This window comes from Halichondria panicea, chromosome 14 (assembly GCF_963675165.1).
Source record: "Halichondria panicea chromosome 14, odHalPani1.1, whole genome shotgun sequence".
In the NCBI taxonomy this organism is placed as follows: Eukaryota; Metazoa; Porifera; class Demospongiae; order Suberitida; family Halichondriidae; genus Halichondria; species Halichondria panicea.
Genome location: NC_087390.1, coordinates 810,364 through 828,986, shown reverse-complemented (window position 1 = coordinate 828,986; position 18,623 = coordinate 810,364). Strand labels below are relative to the sequence as shown.

The 18,623-nt window shown below is 41.8% G+C and overlaps 1 protein-coding gene and 1 non-coding gene across 2 annotated transcripts; both read left to right on the top strand.

The window, feature by feature from the left end:
- Positions 1-46: 46 nt before the first annotated feature.
- On the top strand, positions 47-18,617 carry LOC135347252 (integrin alpha-IIb-like). The gene is made up of 29 exons (XM_064545143.1): positions 47-398; positions 4,581-4,831; positions 5,305-5,411; positions 6,517-6,631; positions 6,850-6,935; positions 7,782-7,929; positions 8,321-8,383; positions 8,510-8,622; positions 8,821-8,873; positions 9,044-9,146; positions 9,424-9,544; positions 10,718-10,833; positions 11,037-11,142; positions 11,557-11,602; positions 11,975-12,046; positions 12,487-12,542; positions 12,742-12,893; positions 12,996-13,145; positions 13,467-13,546; positions 13,786-13,933; positions 14,385-14,456; positions 14,593-14,774; positions 15,200-15,242; positions 15,477-15,665; positions 16,336-16,515; positions 16,715-16,834; positions 17,399-17,515; positions 17,768-17,890; positions 18,254-18,617. Exons 1-29 carry the CDS (start codon positions 175-177, stop codon positions 18,401-18,403), a joined length of 3,486 nt encoding a protein of 1,161 aa, XP_064401213.1. The 5' UTR covers positions 47-174; the 3' UTR covers positions 18,404-18,617.
- Trnap-agg (transfer RNA proline (anticodon AGG)) lies at positions 8,673-8,744 on the top strand. The gene has a single exon. It is a non-coding gene; the product is annotated as a tRNA-Pro (tRNA).
- Positions 18,618-18,623: the final 6 nt, after the last annotated feature.

Sequence of the window (18,623 nt, the reverse complement as noted above, 5' to 3'; positions counted from 1 at the left end):
AGTCCCTATCTCGAGTTGAAAGGCGTGGTTTAAAGTCTAAGTAAACCTCAGGACCCCTCCCAAGCGCTGTTAACAAGTTTGTGTTTATGATCAAAGAACGTCAAAACATATCTCTAGCTGCTCTACTAAGATAGTGAGTGGTAGATACTAACCTGAGCTCAACTATAGGGCGAAATGTCGCGATTACTCTGTCTATTTTGCTTCGCGACGGTGTGCGTCTGGGAAGGCATAGCACAAAACCAGAACAATGTGGATGTACGAGAACCTGTCCTGAGAATATCCCCTGACAGGAGTGGTGATCAGAATACAAATGACTACTTTGGCTGGGCTGCTATATTCCACGCAACAGAAACTGCTAATCCTACAGACACTATAGATGAATCACTAAGCAAGCTAAGGTGAGCATAGTTATTAATATTATTGTTCAACCTAGTAAATGGTGTTGACTGTGTAGTGCACACTTATTACTGGTCACCCTACACGCAGTATTACTTATTACTGGTCACCCTACACGGCAGTATTACTTATTACTGGTCACCCTACATGGCAGTATTATGGTCACCCTACACGGCAGTATTACTTATTACCGGTCACCCTACACGCTGTGTGCTTGCTGCTGCTAACAGCACTATGTCTTATCAGCCTATCGTATAGCGGGTATATTTTGTCGATGGTATAAACTTTTGCTGAAAGACCGTTTGAAAGGATTTCGTGGATTTAATTTTGCAAAGGAATAGCAGCCTCTTTGCAGCATGCATGCATGTGCTATTAAATTCGTGGGTATGAACGTTAGCGGTGCATGTTTAATCAGCGAAAATCGCATACCTTTGAAATATACCCGCTATACCGGTATATGCAAACAGTACTTGTCTCAGTAGATAATTATTATACAGCCTATTAATTTATTTTTAGTAACCTACCCACTACTTTATTAGCCTCGCACACATCATTTAATAATGTGATATCAAGTGCTCACACTCGTTTCCTATTAAAACACTTTTGATGAACACGTTAGTAAAACTAACTGTGGAACGTTCATGGATAGAGCTATATAGCTATTTGTAATTTTAAAGTCGATACCGTAGGTAATGCTTTTGAATGTATAATTATAGCCGGCCATGCACGGGGTGTCTTGTATGATTATGTTATAATTATTGTAGAAACCATTTATGGTCTAACTTGTCCCTTTATGATTTAATATAGGAAGCTAATTTTAGTAGCCAAATATAAGGCTTTGATGGCTTTACTTGAGCTAGCCTTTGGCATGCACAACGGGAAGTTTGTTGTGTGATCCTATACTATAATTAGAATATACGTCCTTATCTGTTGGTTCGCAATTATACGTGCATGGGTACTGTACATAAAAATACATGACTGTACGTGTGTCCCTGACTCCCCTAGCTAGCTACATGACTGTACATGTGTCCCTGACTCCCTTCTAGCTATACCCAGAGTGTGTGTGTGTAACTAGTATGGTGTAGCTTCCTTGTTACATTCCCTTGAGACTACTCTGTTCAAGTGTACACAATAGGTACCCACTGTTTGTTAACATTAGCCCCTTGACATTGGAGAGTTACTTAAATATGCCAATAGTTACTGGTACCTTGATTACTAGTATTCTGTGAACAGTACTGTGATATCAATTTTGGGCTTTACTGTTGTGTTGCTACAACTTACATGTACATGTATGTTGGTGAGCTGGTAGTGTTGTAACTGGATAGTCTGGCAGTGCACCCAGGAAGATGATCTCAGACACACACACACACACGGTACACATGCACGCACACACCACAACTACATGTGAATTCTCATGGCTTTGTCACCTTAATTAAGACTGTGTGTGTATGATGGTGTGATGGTGTCTTATAAATACCAGCAATATACAAGTAGTGTACAGGTTGTCTAGTATAATCTTTTGAAGCCTCATCACTTTCATGTACATGTATATCATGTCATGCGATAATGATAACACATTATATATAGTAGCTTTATAAAATGAGGATACTAAAAGTATGCGATGAAGATTATGATCCCTTTTGGTCAGTATTATTTTTATGGGGAAGGGTGATCTATTAATAGTGACAAGTTGATCATGCAGTCTCACAGCTTGAGATGGCACAATTGGCAGGAATGTTTTCATGTCTTTGGACTGCACATGTACATTTATAATGCTTGAAATGTGCATACCATTAATATTTGTCTAATCAAAACATATGACGCAGGCATTCTGCTAACATCTGCGTGTACCATACACCTTATTAACAGTGTGAAATATTGTAACTCTAATTATAATCATTGTTTTAGTGAATCGTGGAATATTTAAAAAGTACTGTTTGTTTGTTTAAAAAATTGTTTCAATATGTGAACAATGTTTTGTTTATCTAGAGACATACGGTCAAATATAATTATATATAATTGTGTGTCTGTTCGTCGGCCCGATAATATAATGATAGTTGCATCATAGCATAATATTTTGTGTTATCGGAATAATAAACACCAGTACTGACCGATTGTCATGCTCTGTGGCCTATATTTTGAGGGTATCAAGTTTCGCTAATTAATATAAGCATAATTATCAACATCGCATGCGCTAAAAGATTGCTAGTTAGTCCACAAAAATTAATGATTGTGTGTTCGCGATCTTTAATGTCAGCGTACAACCAATCATGTGTCCCCAGGCATTTTAGGCTGCCCTATTTTGGTTACTTCTTAGTGTTCAGTAACTCATTTTATTCTATTCAGATGATTTGGCATTAATTTTAATTGATTGATATGTCCCATTCACACTTCTTGTAGCTTATGAGCGTATACGCTGTATCACCTCTCAGTGAAGTGATACTGCCCGATCTGCTGGTCACTGTATACTTTGGGGCATTGCAAAAAAAAACCACCTGAAGTACATAATACAGTAAAACATTATCCAGACAACCTTGGTTCCAGAGGCAGGCCAGATATAAATGCATGAATGATTACGTCAATAGATAAACCACGCCTTGATCTACCCACTTATTTGTGCAAGTTTAGTGCGCGTGGGCACTCGCGTCTGCGCGAAAAATACACATGCCTGTGTCCATGGTAACAGCTGTTAATTGCGCATGCCCATAAGGGGACACGGCCATTTTTAGAGAAAATTGCCAAACGGATAATCAAGGTTCTATGTAATAGAGGGCCGGATAATGGAGGTTTTACTGTACCAGCTTTAATCATTTAATAAGGACGAAACCAAGTAACAACTGAATGCAAAGGTAGCCCTAAAGGGAGGGGAATAATATTAAGACAGAAATGAGCAAACAAACATGTACATAACAAATACTCCAGATTGTGAGAATAAGAGTCTGGATTGTCACTAGACTAGCTTGTATACACAGCTATTTTCTGCCCCACGACTCCACGCCGCTGCTGTGGTTCTGTATGAGAGTGTGTCATTAACTTTGTGTATAGTTTAATTATCATTGTCAGCTGTGTGTCTCTCGAGTATAGGTCATATTGTGATAGCAGGTCTAATTCTATTCACAGTATATGAAAGTCAAAGAAAAGTCGTTACCTGTATTCATTGATTACTTTAGTAGTTGTACAAGTGTACATACCGCGTTTACTAGAATATTTTCTGGTGAAAAAAATTTGCGAATGAGCCAAATCAGCAGAAAAGTTGACCCTTTGCGCTCTAACTATTGCGTTCTGGCAAGGATCGTGTGTATTTACTAACTGGTAATAATTTAGGTTTTGCGATTTTATTGTTGCGAATTGATTAAATTTTGCATATGTTTGATGCTCTCAAAACCTTCTAGTAATACGTACGGTAAGTAAATTTATGGTTAACTTCCAGTGTATTTTTAATGCACCATTAGGCACATGGTCTCTAGAAATGTATCCACATGTATTTATCCAAATACCGTATAGCTGGTTATTTTCGAGGATTGACCCAGAAACATGAAAATTTAGTACCTCGATCCTCTCTACTGTAGGGGTGTGGTCATTTGAACCTCTCTACTGTAGGGGTGTGGTCATTTGAACCTCTCTACTGTAGGGGTGTGGTCATTTGAACCCTCTCTACTGTAGGGGTGTGGTCATTTAAACCTTTATCCTCGAAAATAAATCCTGCAATGTTTAGTTTGAGCAATCCGTGAAAATTGAGTGCCTCGAAAAAATAACTCGCTTGTTATACGGTGCCTGCAAGAACTTGAATCTCAAGCGGCCATTTTCAGTCGCTCTTACATGTACATGTATACGGACGGTGTGCTTATAGAGGCCTACATGTCACACTAGGATCGATTAATCGATGACAATAAAACGAGGTCTATTTCTCCCCCCAATAGATTGGCACTACTGGAGTTTGCAGAATATTTGCAACGCGAATAAAAGTGTTGAGCACTGTGGTTCCTTATATGGACTATATGCTCAGACCACAGTGTGTACACAAAATCCATATTAAACATAATGCTCTATGCAACATTTTACTGGCGTATTGCAAAGATTCTTTAAACTCCAGTACATGTACTGGCATACTTGCCATACCCTCGCGAAAATAAGCCCACTTGAATAAACCCTTCGAAGTTTACTTGACCCCTCCCTTCCCACAGGCTCATAGTCGGAGCTCCCTGGGGCACCTTCAATGGTGGACTGAGCTTGACTGATCCTTTTCTACCGAGACAGGATCGAACAGGTCTTGTGTACAGTTGCCCCCTTACTCCGGGCGCCTGTGAGGGCGTGAGGGGGAATACATCTTCGTACATCGATAACGAGCTCCTCGCTAACAATATGGGTTCAGTACAGCTGGGTACGGATGTACCACCAGATGAGTTTTGTGAAGGAAGGCTCTTTGACCAAGCACGTACGTTCAACTCAATTTGTTTCGGTGTATCTGAATCATATTACAATAATCTGCATGTACATGTACATTCCTGTAGCATTCAGCCATTAGTACATTGTGTATTAGCTCATGCTCACACTATTGACCTCTCTATTGAGACCACTTAGTACTGTCCCTACAATGCTATCACTGTTGACCTCCCTAAAGAAACCACCTCTCTATTGAGACCACTCAGTACTGTCCCTACAATGCTATCACTATTGACCTCCCTAAAGAAACCACCTCTCTATTGAGACCACTCAGTACTGTCCCTACAATGCATCACTATTGACCTCCCTAAAGAGACCACCTCTCTATTGAGACCACTGTCCCTACAATGCTATCACTGTTGACCTCCCTAAAGAGACCACCTCTCTATTGAGACCACTGTCCCTACATGCTTAACCTCCATAAGGAGACTAACCTGTAATCATGTATACCTCTCCCTCCAACAGCCAATGCAGAGGCAAGGGCTTCAGTTAATGGTATCTTTAATCAGTACGATGATAAGGAAGGACAATTACTTGGATCAGTGCTCTACAGCACCGGGGACATCTTTGTGGTAAGTGGCATTTTCATCTAAAAATTCAAAGTCCATAATTATTAGTAGACTAAGCATGCGCAACATGCAACATTATTGATGCAATATGCCTACTCATTACCCTAGGCCGTGCTGCGGCCAGCGGGTATAGTAGTCGTTTGAATTTGTTTGTCTGTTTGTAATGTGTAATCCTGCTTACCTGCATGCCATAGCGCTGCGTTTACAGCATGGATAGCCTTCACACAACAAGTTATTAGTTTTAACAATGGCAGATTTTGATATTAAAGCTTTGTTATCAAATAAAAACAAGCAAATTAAGCGAAGAAGCTTGAATTTGCACGCCGGCAGCTAGCTATGCGCGTCCTTTATTCAAGGTACTCTACGTATTTACAGCTGAAGTGATCTCGTACCAAACAATGGAAAAGAGTCACTACAATAGAAAGCTAGAATTGTGACTGACTGTCTCTTAGCTGTCCAGGACAAAAAAAATCGACAGGAGCCATACTTATCTAAGGCTCCGTCTACAGTGCATGTCTATGTACCACTAAAACTCTATTCTCAGCCTGGTTTAGTTTTATTGCTCCTGAGTTGCTGTGCTAGATAGCTCTCAGTCATACATCACTACTCACTCTTCTGGTTTCTTTATAATCATGTCACCAGCCGAGGGTTTGCACTTTAGTTCTAGTTATTGGCAGTGGAATTTTTGCAGCTCTTTTCCCACTCCGACAACTAAGAATAGCTGCGGCAGGGCTATTATAGGAAGAATAGCAGCAGATTTTGCTACACACGAGTCTGAAGAGACAGCCAATGGCCTTCAAAGTAAGCAAAACTAGCCTTAACTTGAGATGAAGCTTTCATTTGAAAACCCACTTCTCAAAATCCAAGAAAATAATTGTGGCCCACTCTACTGTTTATTCATGCATAATTCGTAATACCAGGAGTACAAGAAACTCATGCACTCTTGCTAATACCTATTATTCTCAATTATGCTCGCATAACCACGAATATTTTGTCCCCCGAAAATTACCCGCTATACGGTATGCACATGCAGAGTTTCATTCACATTTTGTAGAGTCTGTTTTTATTACATATGGAGTCCACAGTTTAATTTGTGCATTTTTCTCAGGCATGTGCTCCTCGCTGGAAGTTCGGCTACTTTCAGTCTAGTGCAATTTTCACTCGAGGGGTGTGTTACCATGGTGGTCGAGACCTTACAGGATTCACCGCCATTTCCCCCTGCTGTAAGAAAGATCATCTGACGTGTCATTCCAATTAAGGGCTTACATATAATTATTTTAAGCGTGCCTTTTTCCCCCTCTACTTCAAAATCCTGTATGACACCTGAATTGTGTTACCTAATCCCTCCCCCCCCCACACACACACCCACACACACACACACACACACACACACACACACACACACACACACACACACACACACACACATGCACACACACAGCTGGGACTGTATTAAACTCTGGCAGGAATGGTGCTGGCACTGTACATGGCTCTTTCTGTCTAGGAGGGACATCTATAGTTGTGAATGTAAGAGGAATGCCAGGATCAAAATTAAAACACCACATGGGCTTATGTTTTACATGTAAACCTGAGTTATCCTTCGCGCCCCTGCACCACCACTAGCTTGATATAGCCCAGACAAACCAGCTTGACATAGGAGATCCAGGATTTAATTGCAACCTTTGACTTTTTATTGCATTTTTCTAACCACAAGATTAGCCTCGAGACCAGCCGTTCGTTATCTGAAAGAACGCCTAGTCAAGTTCCAATGTAGCACTCGTTCTATGGTCCAGGAATTTCTTGGACCGGTAATTGCCCGCACAAGGTGTATTACCCATGAATATCATTATGATGCTATAAAACGCTGACTGAGCTAGACAAGTTGCACATTAGAACTTGACCAGGCGTTCTTTCAGATAACGAACGGCTGGTCTCGAGGCTACCACAAGATATGGAAAGTTGATGTACTGGTATTTGCTGCACTGGATAGATCTACAGTACAACCTTGATTATCCGGACACCTTGGTTCCAGAGGCAGGCTGGATAACTGAATAGATAAACCACGCCTTAATCCACCCATTTTATTGATAAACAACAGTGCCGCATGGTTGTCTGCGGGCCTGTCTCCATAGAACAGCTGCACCGCGCATGCGCATTTAAGGGACATGCCCATTTTCTAAATTATCATTAAAAGTGACCCCATTGATCCTGGCATTCCTTCTCTGACTTAATGCCATCACAAATTAAAGTTTATCTATGTAATTATATGACCACCTCTCTATTGAGACCACTCAGTACTGTCCCTACAATGCTATCACTATTGACCTCCCTAAAGAGACCACCTCTCTATTGAGACAACTCACATTACTACAGGATAACCAGTTCGTTGTGTCAGCTCCTGGCCATTCTGCTAACCGTGGGCTACTGGCCAGTGTCAGCACTGTCGGTGTGACTTCTACCACTAGCTTTACACTGGGAACACCTGCTGGAGTTAACAGTGTAAATGTTGACCTATATCAAGGTACACAAGGGGGGGGGAACGGGGAAGGAAAGTACATTAAGGAAAGAGGGATTGGCAACGGAAGTCCAAAATGTTTGTGCCAGGGTGTGGCTTAATTCTGAAATGATGCTTGTTGCCCACCACCAAACCCAGGAAACACTATATACACACCTTATGCAGAGCCCTCTATGCAGAGCCCTCTATGCAGAGCCCTCTATGCAGAGCCCTCTAAGTCTCTCCAAACTTGATTTTCCTACCCCTTGTGCATTGCATGTATAATACTTGTCACTGTACTGTAGCCTATAGCTGGACCACAGGACACTACCTACGTTATGCATATACATGTACATGCACGTACATTTTCAACAAAATGTTGAGATTATACATGTACATGTACACTTTCTCTTTGTAGGATTTCAAGTGATCAATGCTTACATACTGATTCAAAATGTTGATGGAGTACCTCCTCCTCCAAGTAAGTATATTATACTGACTGCAATTGTAGATTGTTGCTGCATTTTTATATTTAGCATAATTATGTATAGATTTTTAGAACAATTTGTGTACATCACACTGGGTTTTAATGCGGACATTTCTACAGATTTGGTTGCCAGTGTGCCTCGAGCTGGTGATGACTACAACGGCCAACTCATCGTGTACAATACCTCAACCACTTTAGATAACCCCATAGTAACTCCAGCTACTGGCTCTCAGGTATTGCAAATGTGCTTTTTAGACAATTCAATATTATTTGTTTTCAACGTGGCCAGTTGGTCTAGTGGCATGATTCTCGCTTAGGGTGCGAGAGGTCCCGGGTTCGACTCCCGGACTGGCCCAGTTTTTTTTTTAATAAGAAAATAAATTTTGTAGACAACAATTGACATGTTCCTGTATTCTTAATTTTCTCTCTAGTTGGCTGAGTTCTTCGGCTATTCACTAGCAGCTGGCGATCTGAACAATGATAGGTGAGTTTTACGGCTATGATTATAAAATTTTTGGACCTCGCTACCCCTCTGTTTTCCTTGTATGTTCCTCGTTCATCAATGAATTGACTCATTTGCACACTAGGTGTACTGTAGATCACACACATGTCTGTACATCTTTTACTTGATTGGATGTCCCTCCATGCATGCAGATATGACGAGGTGCTGGTTGGTGCTCCCATGTATTCAATGTACACTACCAACGGTGCTCCTTCCGTGGAGAGAGGGAGAGTGTACATCGTCAGAAACTTGCAGGTAAGGTACCGTAGTCGTACAAACTTCTATTATATTATTACTTTGACTTGGTACGTGTAAGCTATAGTGATCTAGCCTGAGGCATAACTACAATGATTTAGAAGCCCTCAGGGCTAGTAGAACCCTCACTACGTTCGGGATACTACAACCAGCCCTTGGGGCTTCTAAATCATGTAGAAACTTCCTGAACAGTGTCTAACTATTATTTATAATGGGCACTACACATGGACATGCACAGTTTTAATTGATTTTGCTTCCCCCCCTCCTCCTCCTCCAGGGTACGCTGTCTGGTGATGACCTGGTTGTGGAATCTCCCCTCTCTTTTGTGGGTGGGGCAAGGGCGAGGTTCGGCACTTCCGTTGCTTTCCTGGGAGATATAGATCGGGATGGATACAACGGTACGTCAAATCATCTATACCGTATAGCGCGAAATTTTCGAGGCACTTATATTTCGTGGATTGGCCTCTAAAAGCAATTCGTTGCACAATGTTCGTGGAATGATTGCTTACCGGAAGCCACGCCTTTTATCTAAAGTTGCACGTTATAGCAGATAATTCTATATTAAAGAACACTTTTCGTGGACTTAATTTTCGTGTAGGATTGCTAACCCACGAAATCAGCGAAAATTAAATAGCCCCTCGAAAATGTCGCGCTATACGGTATATAGATTACATAATGCACGACATTGTAGCCTGTATGGTACGTGCAGTGTAACCACATTTCCTGTAGTCCTGATTAGGGGTCAATTGCTTCTATTAAGATGGGGGACTTGGTTGGAAGTAGAAAAATAGGGCATTTTATTTATTCCCTGTATCGAGGGAGTCCATATTTAGAGGGTCCACTGTGCAGTATATGCATGTGCATGTGCATGTGCATGTATACATGTACATGCACATGTATACATGTACATGTACATGTATACATGTGCATGTTGCTTGCATGCAAGTTTTGTTTGCGATAATGAGGAATGATGGATACGCATTCCACAGCTCCTTATAAATTAATTATGTATGTCTAATTACTTATGTAAAGCTTGAATGTTGGCTGCCTCTCAATTCACTCCTACCTGTTGTGTTGTGATCCACGCACTATTCATAAAGAACATGAGCTCACAATAGAGCAATTTGTAGTATGTATTGTGCGTTCAAAGTTAGCTCCAAAATCAGGCCGGATTCTGAAAAAGCACCACGTTTTTTTTCTTTTCAGAAAATACACAATTTAGGCCTGAAATAAAATGATCCTGGTCACTGTGTGCATGTGCAAGTAGCCCTGTTAATACAGCCAGGTACAGTGTGCAGTACTCTAGCCTGTTCCAATCTTGCATATACTGCAATAATTAAAGCCCACCACTTTGGTTTGCCCTCTAGATGTGGAGTTCACTAGTGTGCGTGTGATACGCACTTTTACAAATTCTATTTATCGATAATGTGTGTACTCAAATGGGGCAACAATTTGTTGGGAAGCCTAGCTGTAACATAATTGAGTTATAAGTACTACAAGCTTACCTTGTACTCTGAACCCCACTCTCACACACACACACACACACACCCACGCCCACACCACACTCACAGACTTTGCAGTGGGTGCTCCCTACTACATGAACGAGGGTGTATCTGATACGGGCGCTGTGTTCATATACTATGGTAGAGCCAACATGACCGAGACAGCTACACAGAAACCGTTTATGGTTAGTCGCTATTAGGCTATTAACGAAAGCAGCCATGATTATGATATCACACTCTGTATATGTACACATAGCTATAGTAGCTACCTGTGTCGGGTGTATAGTGTCAGCAAAAGCGAATAACAATAACAAGCTTTTGAGACATGTAATAACTGAAACTATGAATTGATTGAGTGATTTTTATATCGATCTTTGTCACATGACAGATATTTGCGTCCACACTTCGCTCTAACGTGATGGTGGGTGCTGAGCTACTCACGTTTGGTTGGTCACTCTTCAGTGGTGTCGATGTGGACAACAACGGATACAATGGTATGAGCAATTATGAGCAATGAAAGGGAATGCCCCTTTAATTACTATACACGACCATCAATGAAAATAATCACATTTGCGATTTATAGCTAACGTTACAAAGAAAGCAGTTGTCAATAAAATATGAGTTTGTAAAGTACATTATTATTGTCATGTATATATACCGCATAGCGAGAAATTTTCGTGAGGTGTAACATTTTGCGTTTTTCGGGGGCAGAGCAGTTCCTGGGATAAACTCCCACGCACCGGTATTCGCTATTGGTGGGTGTGGTTTCCTGGCATTGAAATACAAATATTAGAACCCACGAAAATTCCCCGCTATACAGTATATCTAGAGCCACTAGTGTACGTGATGTGCTGCATGGTTCAGTAAACACACACCTGTTGTTTATGTGACTATAACACTGTGTGCAGATCTCATTGTCGGAGCCTACGAGTCTCAGGCAGTCTTTGTGTTGAGGTGAGAGTCTGTAGGGTCGTATTGGAATGGGCAGGGCTAAATTTCTCGAATCCCCATAATTATATACCGGTATACATTTTAGTTTCCCGGTGCTAATTCAAAAAATCTGGACCATCAGTAAAGCACTAACTAAAAATGCAGGGGACCCCAGCTTTAGCTTTAGTTAAATGAAGCATCTTTGAATGGCCATCACTTTAGTTCAGTTGGTCACTTTTATGATTTTCTGACAGCTTTACAATAAGCTTATTAAGATAGTGTCTTGGGGCTGTTTTCACCATGGGCCTGAAAAGAAGAAATTATGGCCCGCTCTAAGTTACATGTATACCATCTGAAAGAGTTGCTGAGATTTTATTCTTTAATTATTATATGCAGGAGTCTACCAGTGGCAGATATCTTCGTGACCTCTGTACCCGGCATTGAGGTGGATGTAGACAATCAAATGAAGTACGTTTATATATATATAGTAGCTAGTACATTATGAATATGCCTCGAGGCGTAGCCGCACGAGGGATACGGTAAAGCTGACTGTGTGTGTGTCTGTGTGTGTGTTCCAGCTGCTTAACGGTTGCAATGTGACGAACACTAACTGGCTTCTATAGGGTTCTAGCCACGTTCTCGCTTCATTCTCGTTTACTTTGCATCATTGAGTGAACCCTTAAATATGAACCCTTATATGAACCCTTATATGAACCCTTATATGAACCCTTATATGAACCCTTATATGAACCCTTATATGAACCCTTATACATGTATGAACCCTTATATGAACCCTTATATGAACCCTTACAATGTATATGAACCCTTATATGAACCCTTATATGAACCCTTATATATTATTATTGCTGCTGTCTTGCATGTAGTGATTCATGATGTTTTGTTTGCAGTTTTGAACTGACGATCACAGCAAGGTTCAATGGAACCGGTTTGGATAACATGCTCAGTAAGTGTGCATCTATATGTGATGACCCTTTACCAGATTGTAGCTAATATTGCATGTCCATGTATGATGATCTTTACCACTTGTAAAGTTGGTAACTTGTCACTCTGTGTGCGAGGAGTGAAAACTAAAATCACAAGATTTGTCCTATTCCGAAATCTGTCATCCATATCAGTTAATTATTTTCTCGCAATGTGCACAGGTGTGAATTTTGAAGTACGGGAGATCATCGGTGATGATGGCCGACGCGTGTTCTTTGATTCCCAGAACAATGTCGCTACCATTGGCAAGGGAACCTTCACATTCCCAGCACCCGATACTGATGTGTCGCCAACCGTCACCGTATACACTGACGTGAGTCACGCCCACGCACACCCCTACACACACACACACACACACACACACACACACAAAGCACTGCTATCACCCTCCCCCTCCCCCCACACACACACACAGCAAGATATATCGGATTTCAGCCCGTACAGGTTCAGTATCTCGCTTGTAGCCATTGAGCGCACTGTCAACAGTCCAGTGAGTGGTAACCAGGCAGTGACCAGCCTCTCCCCCTTCCCTAGCCTCAGACACCGTGGGGACACAACGGCAGAGGTGAGGCTATATATAGACCAGGGGGGGGCGGGGAGGGCAGGGGAACCTCCCCCCCAAGTATATAATAACATCATCACATTAGTACTGTCTGTGATGTGCAATACGTAACTAGATCTACTGTGATGCACTAGCATGTAATAGGGGTGTGGTCAACAAAATAATGTGGGACTAGCCAAAAATGTTGCCCCCCCCCCCCAACTTTTAATCCTATATGAAACCCTAGTACCTACCTATAACAATTCTCTGCCCTTTCTTTGCCACTCCCAAGGCTTGTGTTGTTTGTCCAAGTTAATCATGTATGATCTGTGTTCTTCATGTCAGGTGCCTGTTAGGAATGTGTGCGGCAACGATACTTGTACCAATGACCTCATGTTCAGCAGCCCTTTCCCTCAACCATTTCTGTGAGTACCGTAACTATAAGCGCGAAATTTTCGCTGATTTCGTGGGTTAGCAATATCCTACACGATAATTAAGTCCACGAAATTGTTCTTTAATTAGAATTATCGTGCAAAGATTAAAGGCGTGGCTTCCGATTACAATTCAATTCTCATTCGAAACCTGATATATGGTTACTTTTTGACTCGTCCTTTATTGCCTCCTGAGTGTTACCTCCTGACTCGTCTTTTATTGCCTCCTACAGGGTGGTGGCGAATATGATGGGGGCCAACGACATTGTGGACGTAAGCATTCGCAATAATGACGTTGCTGGCATTGAGCCCGCCTCTGGTATTCAACTGGTTATCTCTGACCTACCAGACTTTGTGAATACAGTCGTTGGAGAAAGAAATGTAAGTGTGTGGGTGGAGAGTGTGTGTGTGGAGAATGTGTGGGAGGAGAGTGTGTGGGTGGAGAACGTGTGGGAGGAGAGTGTGTGTGTGGAGAGTGCATGTGTGGAGAGTGTGTGGGAGGAGAGTGTGTGGGAGGAGAGTGTGTGGGTGGAGAGTGCATGTGTGGAGAGTGTGTGGGAGGAGAATGTGTGGGGGATCAAACTACATGTACTAGCTGTGACAATGCTGTGAAGTTTCTACATGTTTTTGGAGATCAACTTTAGGCAGACCAACAGTGGCTGTAATAAAGAGGTGACCTTTTCATGTAACACAGGTCCAAACACACATGCTGTGCGGTGTGCATACTTAGTTACAGCCCTGTAACCGGGCTGTAACTAAGTATGCACACATGTAGGATATAATCATAGGTTCATAGTTCATATTGTACACGGTATTTTCATTTTCTGTGCAGATTATTTGTGGTCTGAGAGTTAATAACACTGTGACCTGCCGATATGATATCCGACGACTCAACCCTGGAATCGTATGTATACACTGGCTACATTCACTGTACAATTTAAGTGTGAACTACTCGGTGTAGTCTTTCTACGCCCCCTCCCCCACACAAAGCACTACGCCCCCTCATTCCCACCCACACCCCCTCCCCCGCACACACACAGACTGAAGATGCAAGGATTGTGTTTCGTTACAACACAGATTCTTTAATTGGCAACGAGATGCCAGACATGTCAAACCTTCTTCTAGTGATCCCGGCCACCAACGGGGTGGATAATAACCTTAGCAACAATGGCCGCACTCTGACCTTTCAACCCACTGCCAGAGCCAACCTTGCAGTGACTATGTAAGAAACTCTAACACATACTAATGGCTTTGTATGTATGTTCGATATTACTTCTCTGTTAATAGAGCTTCCTAAAAGCTACGTACATTTAGAGAAATTATTACCGGGTTAGCTTTTAAAACTATAATTATATTTATGTGCAGACACCATAATAGTGGATATATATTTCGAGGGTAAATGCGGATTAACCGTTGAAAAGTTTTCACGGATTTATTTTTTGTGGAATAGCAACCTTTCTGCAGCATGCATGCATGCGATATTAAATTCGTGGGTATAAATGTTCGCGATACATGCTTATAAATCAGCGAAAACCGCAAACATTTATATACCCTTGAAATATACCCGCTATACGGTATTTTAGTTTTTAAAACTACATGGTTATACGAGTACATGTATTTATGTGCCTCCATTTTATCTTTATCCAGTGAGTTCAGCCCGGCAATAGGAACATACCGTGCAGTCGCACCAGTAAGTGAATGTTATATGCAATGAATGACAGCACTAGCTACTATACCCTAGCTTGTACGTACATGTATATAAAGCAATGTGTGCAATTTTCTGTGTGCGTTTTTGTCAATTTTTGCACTAGCCATGTTTATCCCAGTTTTTAACTGCTCTGCCTTCGAAAAATGCAAACTTTTGCACCTCACGAACATTTCCCGCCATATGATTATAGTACTAACCCCTCCCCCTTCACTGTAGAGTGCCACTGAACTGGGGAATGGTGTAAGCAATCTTGGTAACGAGATCACTCTGCTAGTGAACGTGAACAACTCCGGACCCTCTACTATCAGAAATGGCATTCTAAACCTCTATCTTCCCTCATCTGATATGGCTATTACTGGAGAACTGACGTACCTCTACCCCTATCTAATCCGCATCCCAGTTAACGTGAGTAGAGGAACATTAATAGCATGGTTTGAGACTGCGTGTGTGTGTCAGGGCTGCGTTGAGGGGGGGCGAGGGGGGTAATTCGCCCCCCCTGGGAACAGTTTCGCCCCCCAGATTCATTAATAGGCATTTGTACGATGACTTCACCCCCCCCCCCCTACATTTTTCATTCACCCCCTCTGACCCAAAATCCTGGATGCAGCTCTGTGTGTGTTTTCTTACATTACGTGGACCTGCCCATAAATTTTTGCATAGTGGCTACTTCAGCAAATTGATATACATTTTGTATGACTATAGTACCAGTTAAATTGGTGGTAAAAGTGATGTGAGCACAAGTGGTGGTTGGCCTGACCATTATACCTTACCGTATTACTAGAGTATTTTGCGGGTGAAAAACCTTTGCGAATGAGCCAAATCAGCAGAAAAATTAACCCTTTGCGATCTAACTATTGCATTCTGGTAAGGATCATGTGTATTTACTAGTAATAATTTAGGTTTTGCGATTTTATTGTTGCCATAATTAATCAAGCCTCCAAAGTCGCAAATGTTTGATGCTCGCAAAACATTCTAGTAATACGGTGTACATGACACATGCGTATACATGTACTTCATATTAAAGCTTGTCTCTATATGAATCACCCCTCACCCCTCACCCCTCCTCGGCCTCCAGAGTCAGATAGTGTGCTCAAGAGATAACTTGGACACCAGCGGGTTTGTGGGGACTGCTAGAAAGAGGAGGTCCACCATGACCCTGACTGAGAGTAGAGCTGCGAGGGCAGCCAGGGAGGTCCCAGCAGGTGGGCCAGAGAAAGTCACTAGGAGGAAGAGGCAGGAGGTTACCTTTGACTTGGTGAGTCCATGCTCCATACATACATTTATTCACTGGTGTATTTTTTACCAATTCACTGATTTGCAATTTGTCTGGCTATGATGAATGTTTTATTGAGCTTGCATGATTGCGTGTGTATGAGATCATACGTACATGTACATGTACATGTGCACGTCGTTAAAATAATAATTATGTAAGTCTTATATCCCCTTCCATACAGGACTGCATGGCGAATACAGATGCTTGTACCATGTTTTCTTGCTCCATCACCGACTTACCTGTCAACAGTGTCAGTTTCACCCTGCACACTCGTGTCGATGATCGTTTCTTTGCCACTCTGGTGAGACAGCAAGCCACATGGCGTAGCTCTGTTTGTACCCCTCATTATTTGTTAAGTGTTGATATGTACTGGTTAGCAGAATCAGCTTCATAATGTACTGTGCTAGCTCACCTCCATTCAATCTCTATGTTGATACATAATTTATGACCTACAGCAAAGCATAGGGTTATAATTAGTACTACCGTATAGCGGGAAATTTTCGCGGGTGCACATTTTCGCTATTTGGCTCGAGAGCCCTCAGCAGAAATGTTTGTGGGTGTAATAGTCGTGTTTCAATGCCAGGAAACCACACTCACCAAGAATGTTGCATGTGAAATACCGGTGCGTGGGAGTTTATCCCAGTTTTATTGCGTTCACTGGAAAAACGTGAAATTTTGCACCTCACGAATATTTCCCGCTATACAGTAAATCAAAACTCGATTTTTGTCTAGATACAGTGTTTATTGCGGACTGTTTATAATTATTTGCTGTTATCCCATACTATAATTATTATTTGTACACCAGCTAGTACTGTATTGTTGTAAGTGTTGACTTTATTGATTAATCTGCCCTCATTCTTGCTAGACTGGTGATGGGAGGCGAGTGTACAACCTGCGGGCGCACGCTACTGTCTCTAACAATGAAGATGTTAGCAATGGTGGTTTCTACACAAGGGACATATTGTCAGACAACACTGCTCAGGTTGGTTGAGCACAGAAGCGTCGTTATATATGTACAATAAACACTTGATATATAACACTGGCATGAGTGCATGGGATTATCAACACTTTTTTTTTTTCACCAGCTCTTGGGGCTTTGTAGTGTTAAGTATGATACACTTGACGTAAGGTAAATTATTAGCTGAAAATGAGAATGTACATGTATATCTGGCACTGTGAAGAATGGTTAACTCATCTTAATTGCTGCTTGATTTTAACTTGCCCCTCCCTCCAGACGATGGTAATGCTGCGTCCCGCCCCGATGATGGAAGACCAGGGAATCCTTATCCATGTCATATTGTGGCCAGTACTGGGAGGACTGCTCATCCTTGTAGTGCTCATCGTCGTGCTATACTTCGTGAGTTAATCTGCATGATTAGTGGTTAGAATAGCATACTTAATTACATGTACATTACGTATACAGCTAGAGGCTATGAATTGAAGCAGGTGGTGCTTTATTGAGAGTGTGATGGTAGTGTTAAAAGGACGCTGTCCTTAAATTGTACAATGTACACACTGTACGTTCGCTCTGTACACAGTGGAACAGATTTTGTCCATTGCTACCCTCTTTCATTTGGGAGCTCCTTTATCCTTTATTTGTAGAGGTTCACTGGTTGTTGTATTTACTCACCCTCACACACACACACACACACACACCCACACACACACACACACACACCCACACACACACACACACACACCCACACACACACACACACAGTGCGGATTCTTTCGTCGCAAGACAAAGCCCGAGGATGGAGAAATTGAGGGAGGAGATTTTGAGGTGGAGGGTACCAAGGGATCGTATACTCCAAAACAGCTTGAGCCTGCCCCCGAAGCTAAACCTGTCGAGGAGGAGTCCAAAGCGTAGTCAAATCGTCAACATTATAGCAGTGCAGCAAAGTACTGATTTAATTCGAACATGATAATTTATTAATAATTAGTGCACGTATTATTTTTTACCATTGTCTTGATATGTAGCTGGAGAGTGTATACTATATATAAGCATAAAATTTAATTATTAATAATTCATCTGTTAGCTGTTTTTTGTGCTCAACTATCATGTTTACAGTTAACGATCCTTACCTGTT

What these genes read in the sequence shown, in the direction of transcription:
- LOC135347252 (XM_064545143.1), top strand. Translation starts at nt 175, where the DNA reads ATGTCGCGATTACTCTGTCTATTTTGCTTCGCGACGGTGTGCGTCTGG. An exon ending in CTCCAGCTACTGGCTCTCAG is followed by an intron (nt 8,623 to 8,820) that starts GTATTGCAAATG and finishes TTTTCTCTCTAG; the next exon opens with TTGGCTGAGTTCTTCGGCTA. An exon ending in CATACCGTGCAGTCGCACCA is followed by an intron (nt 15,243 to 15,476) that starts GTAAGTGAATGT and finishes CCTTCACTGTAG; the next exon opens with AGTGCCACTGAACTGGGGAA.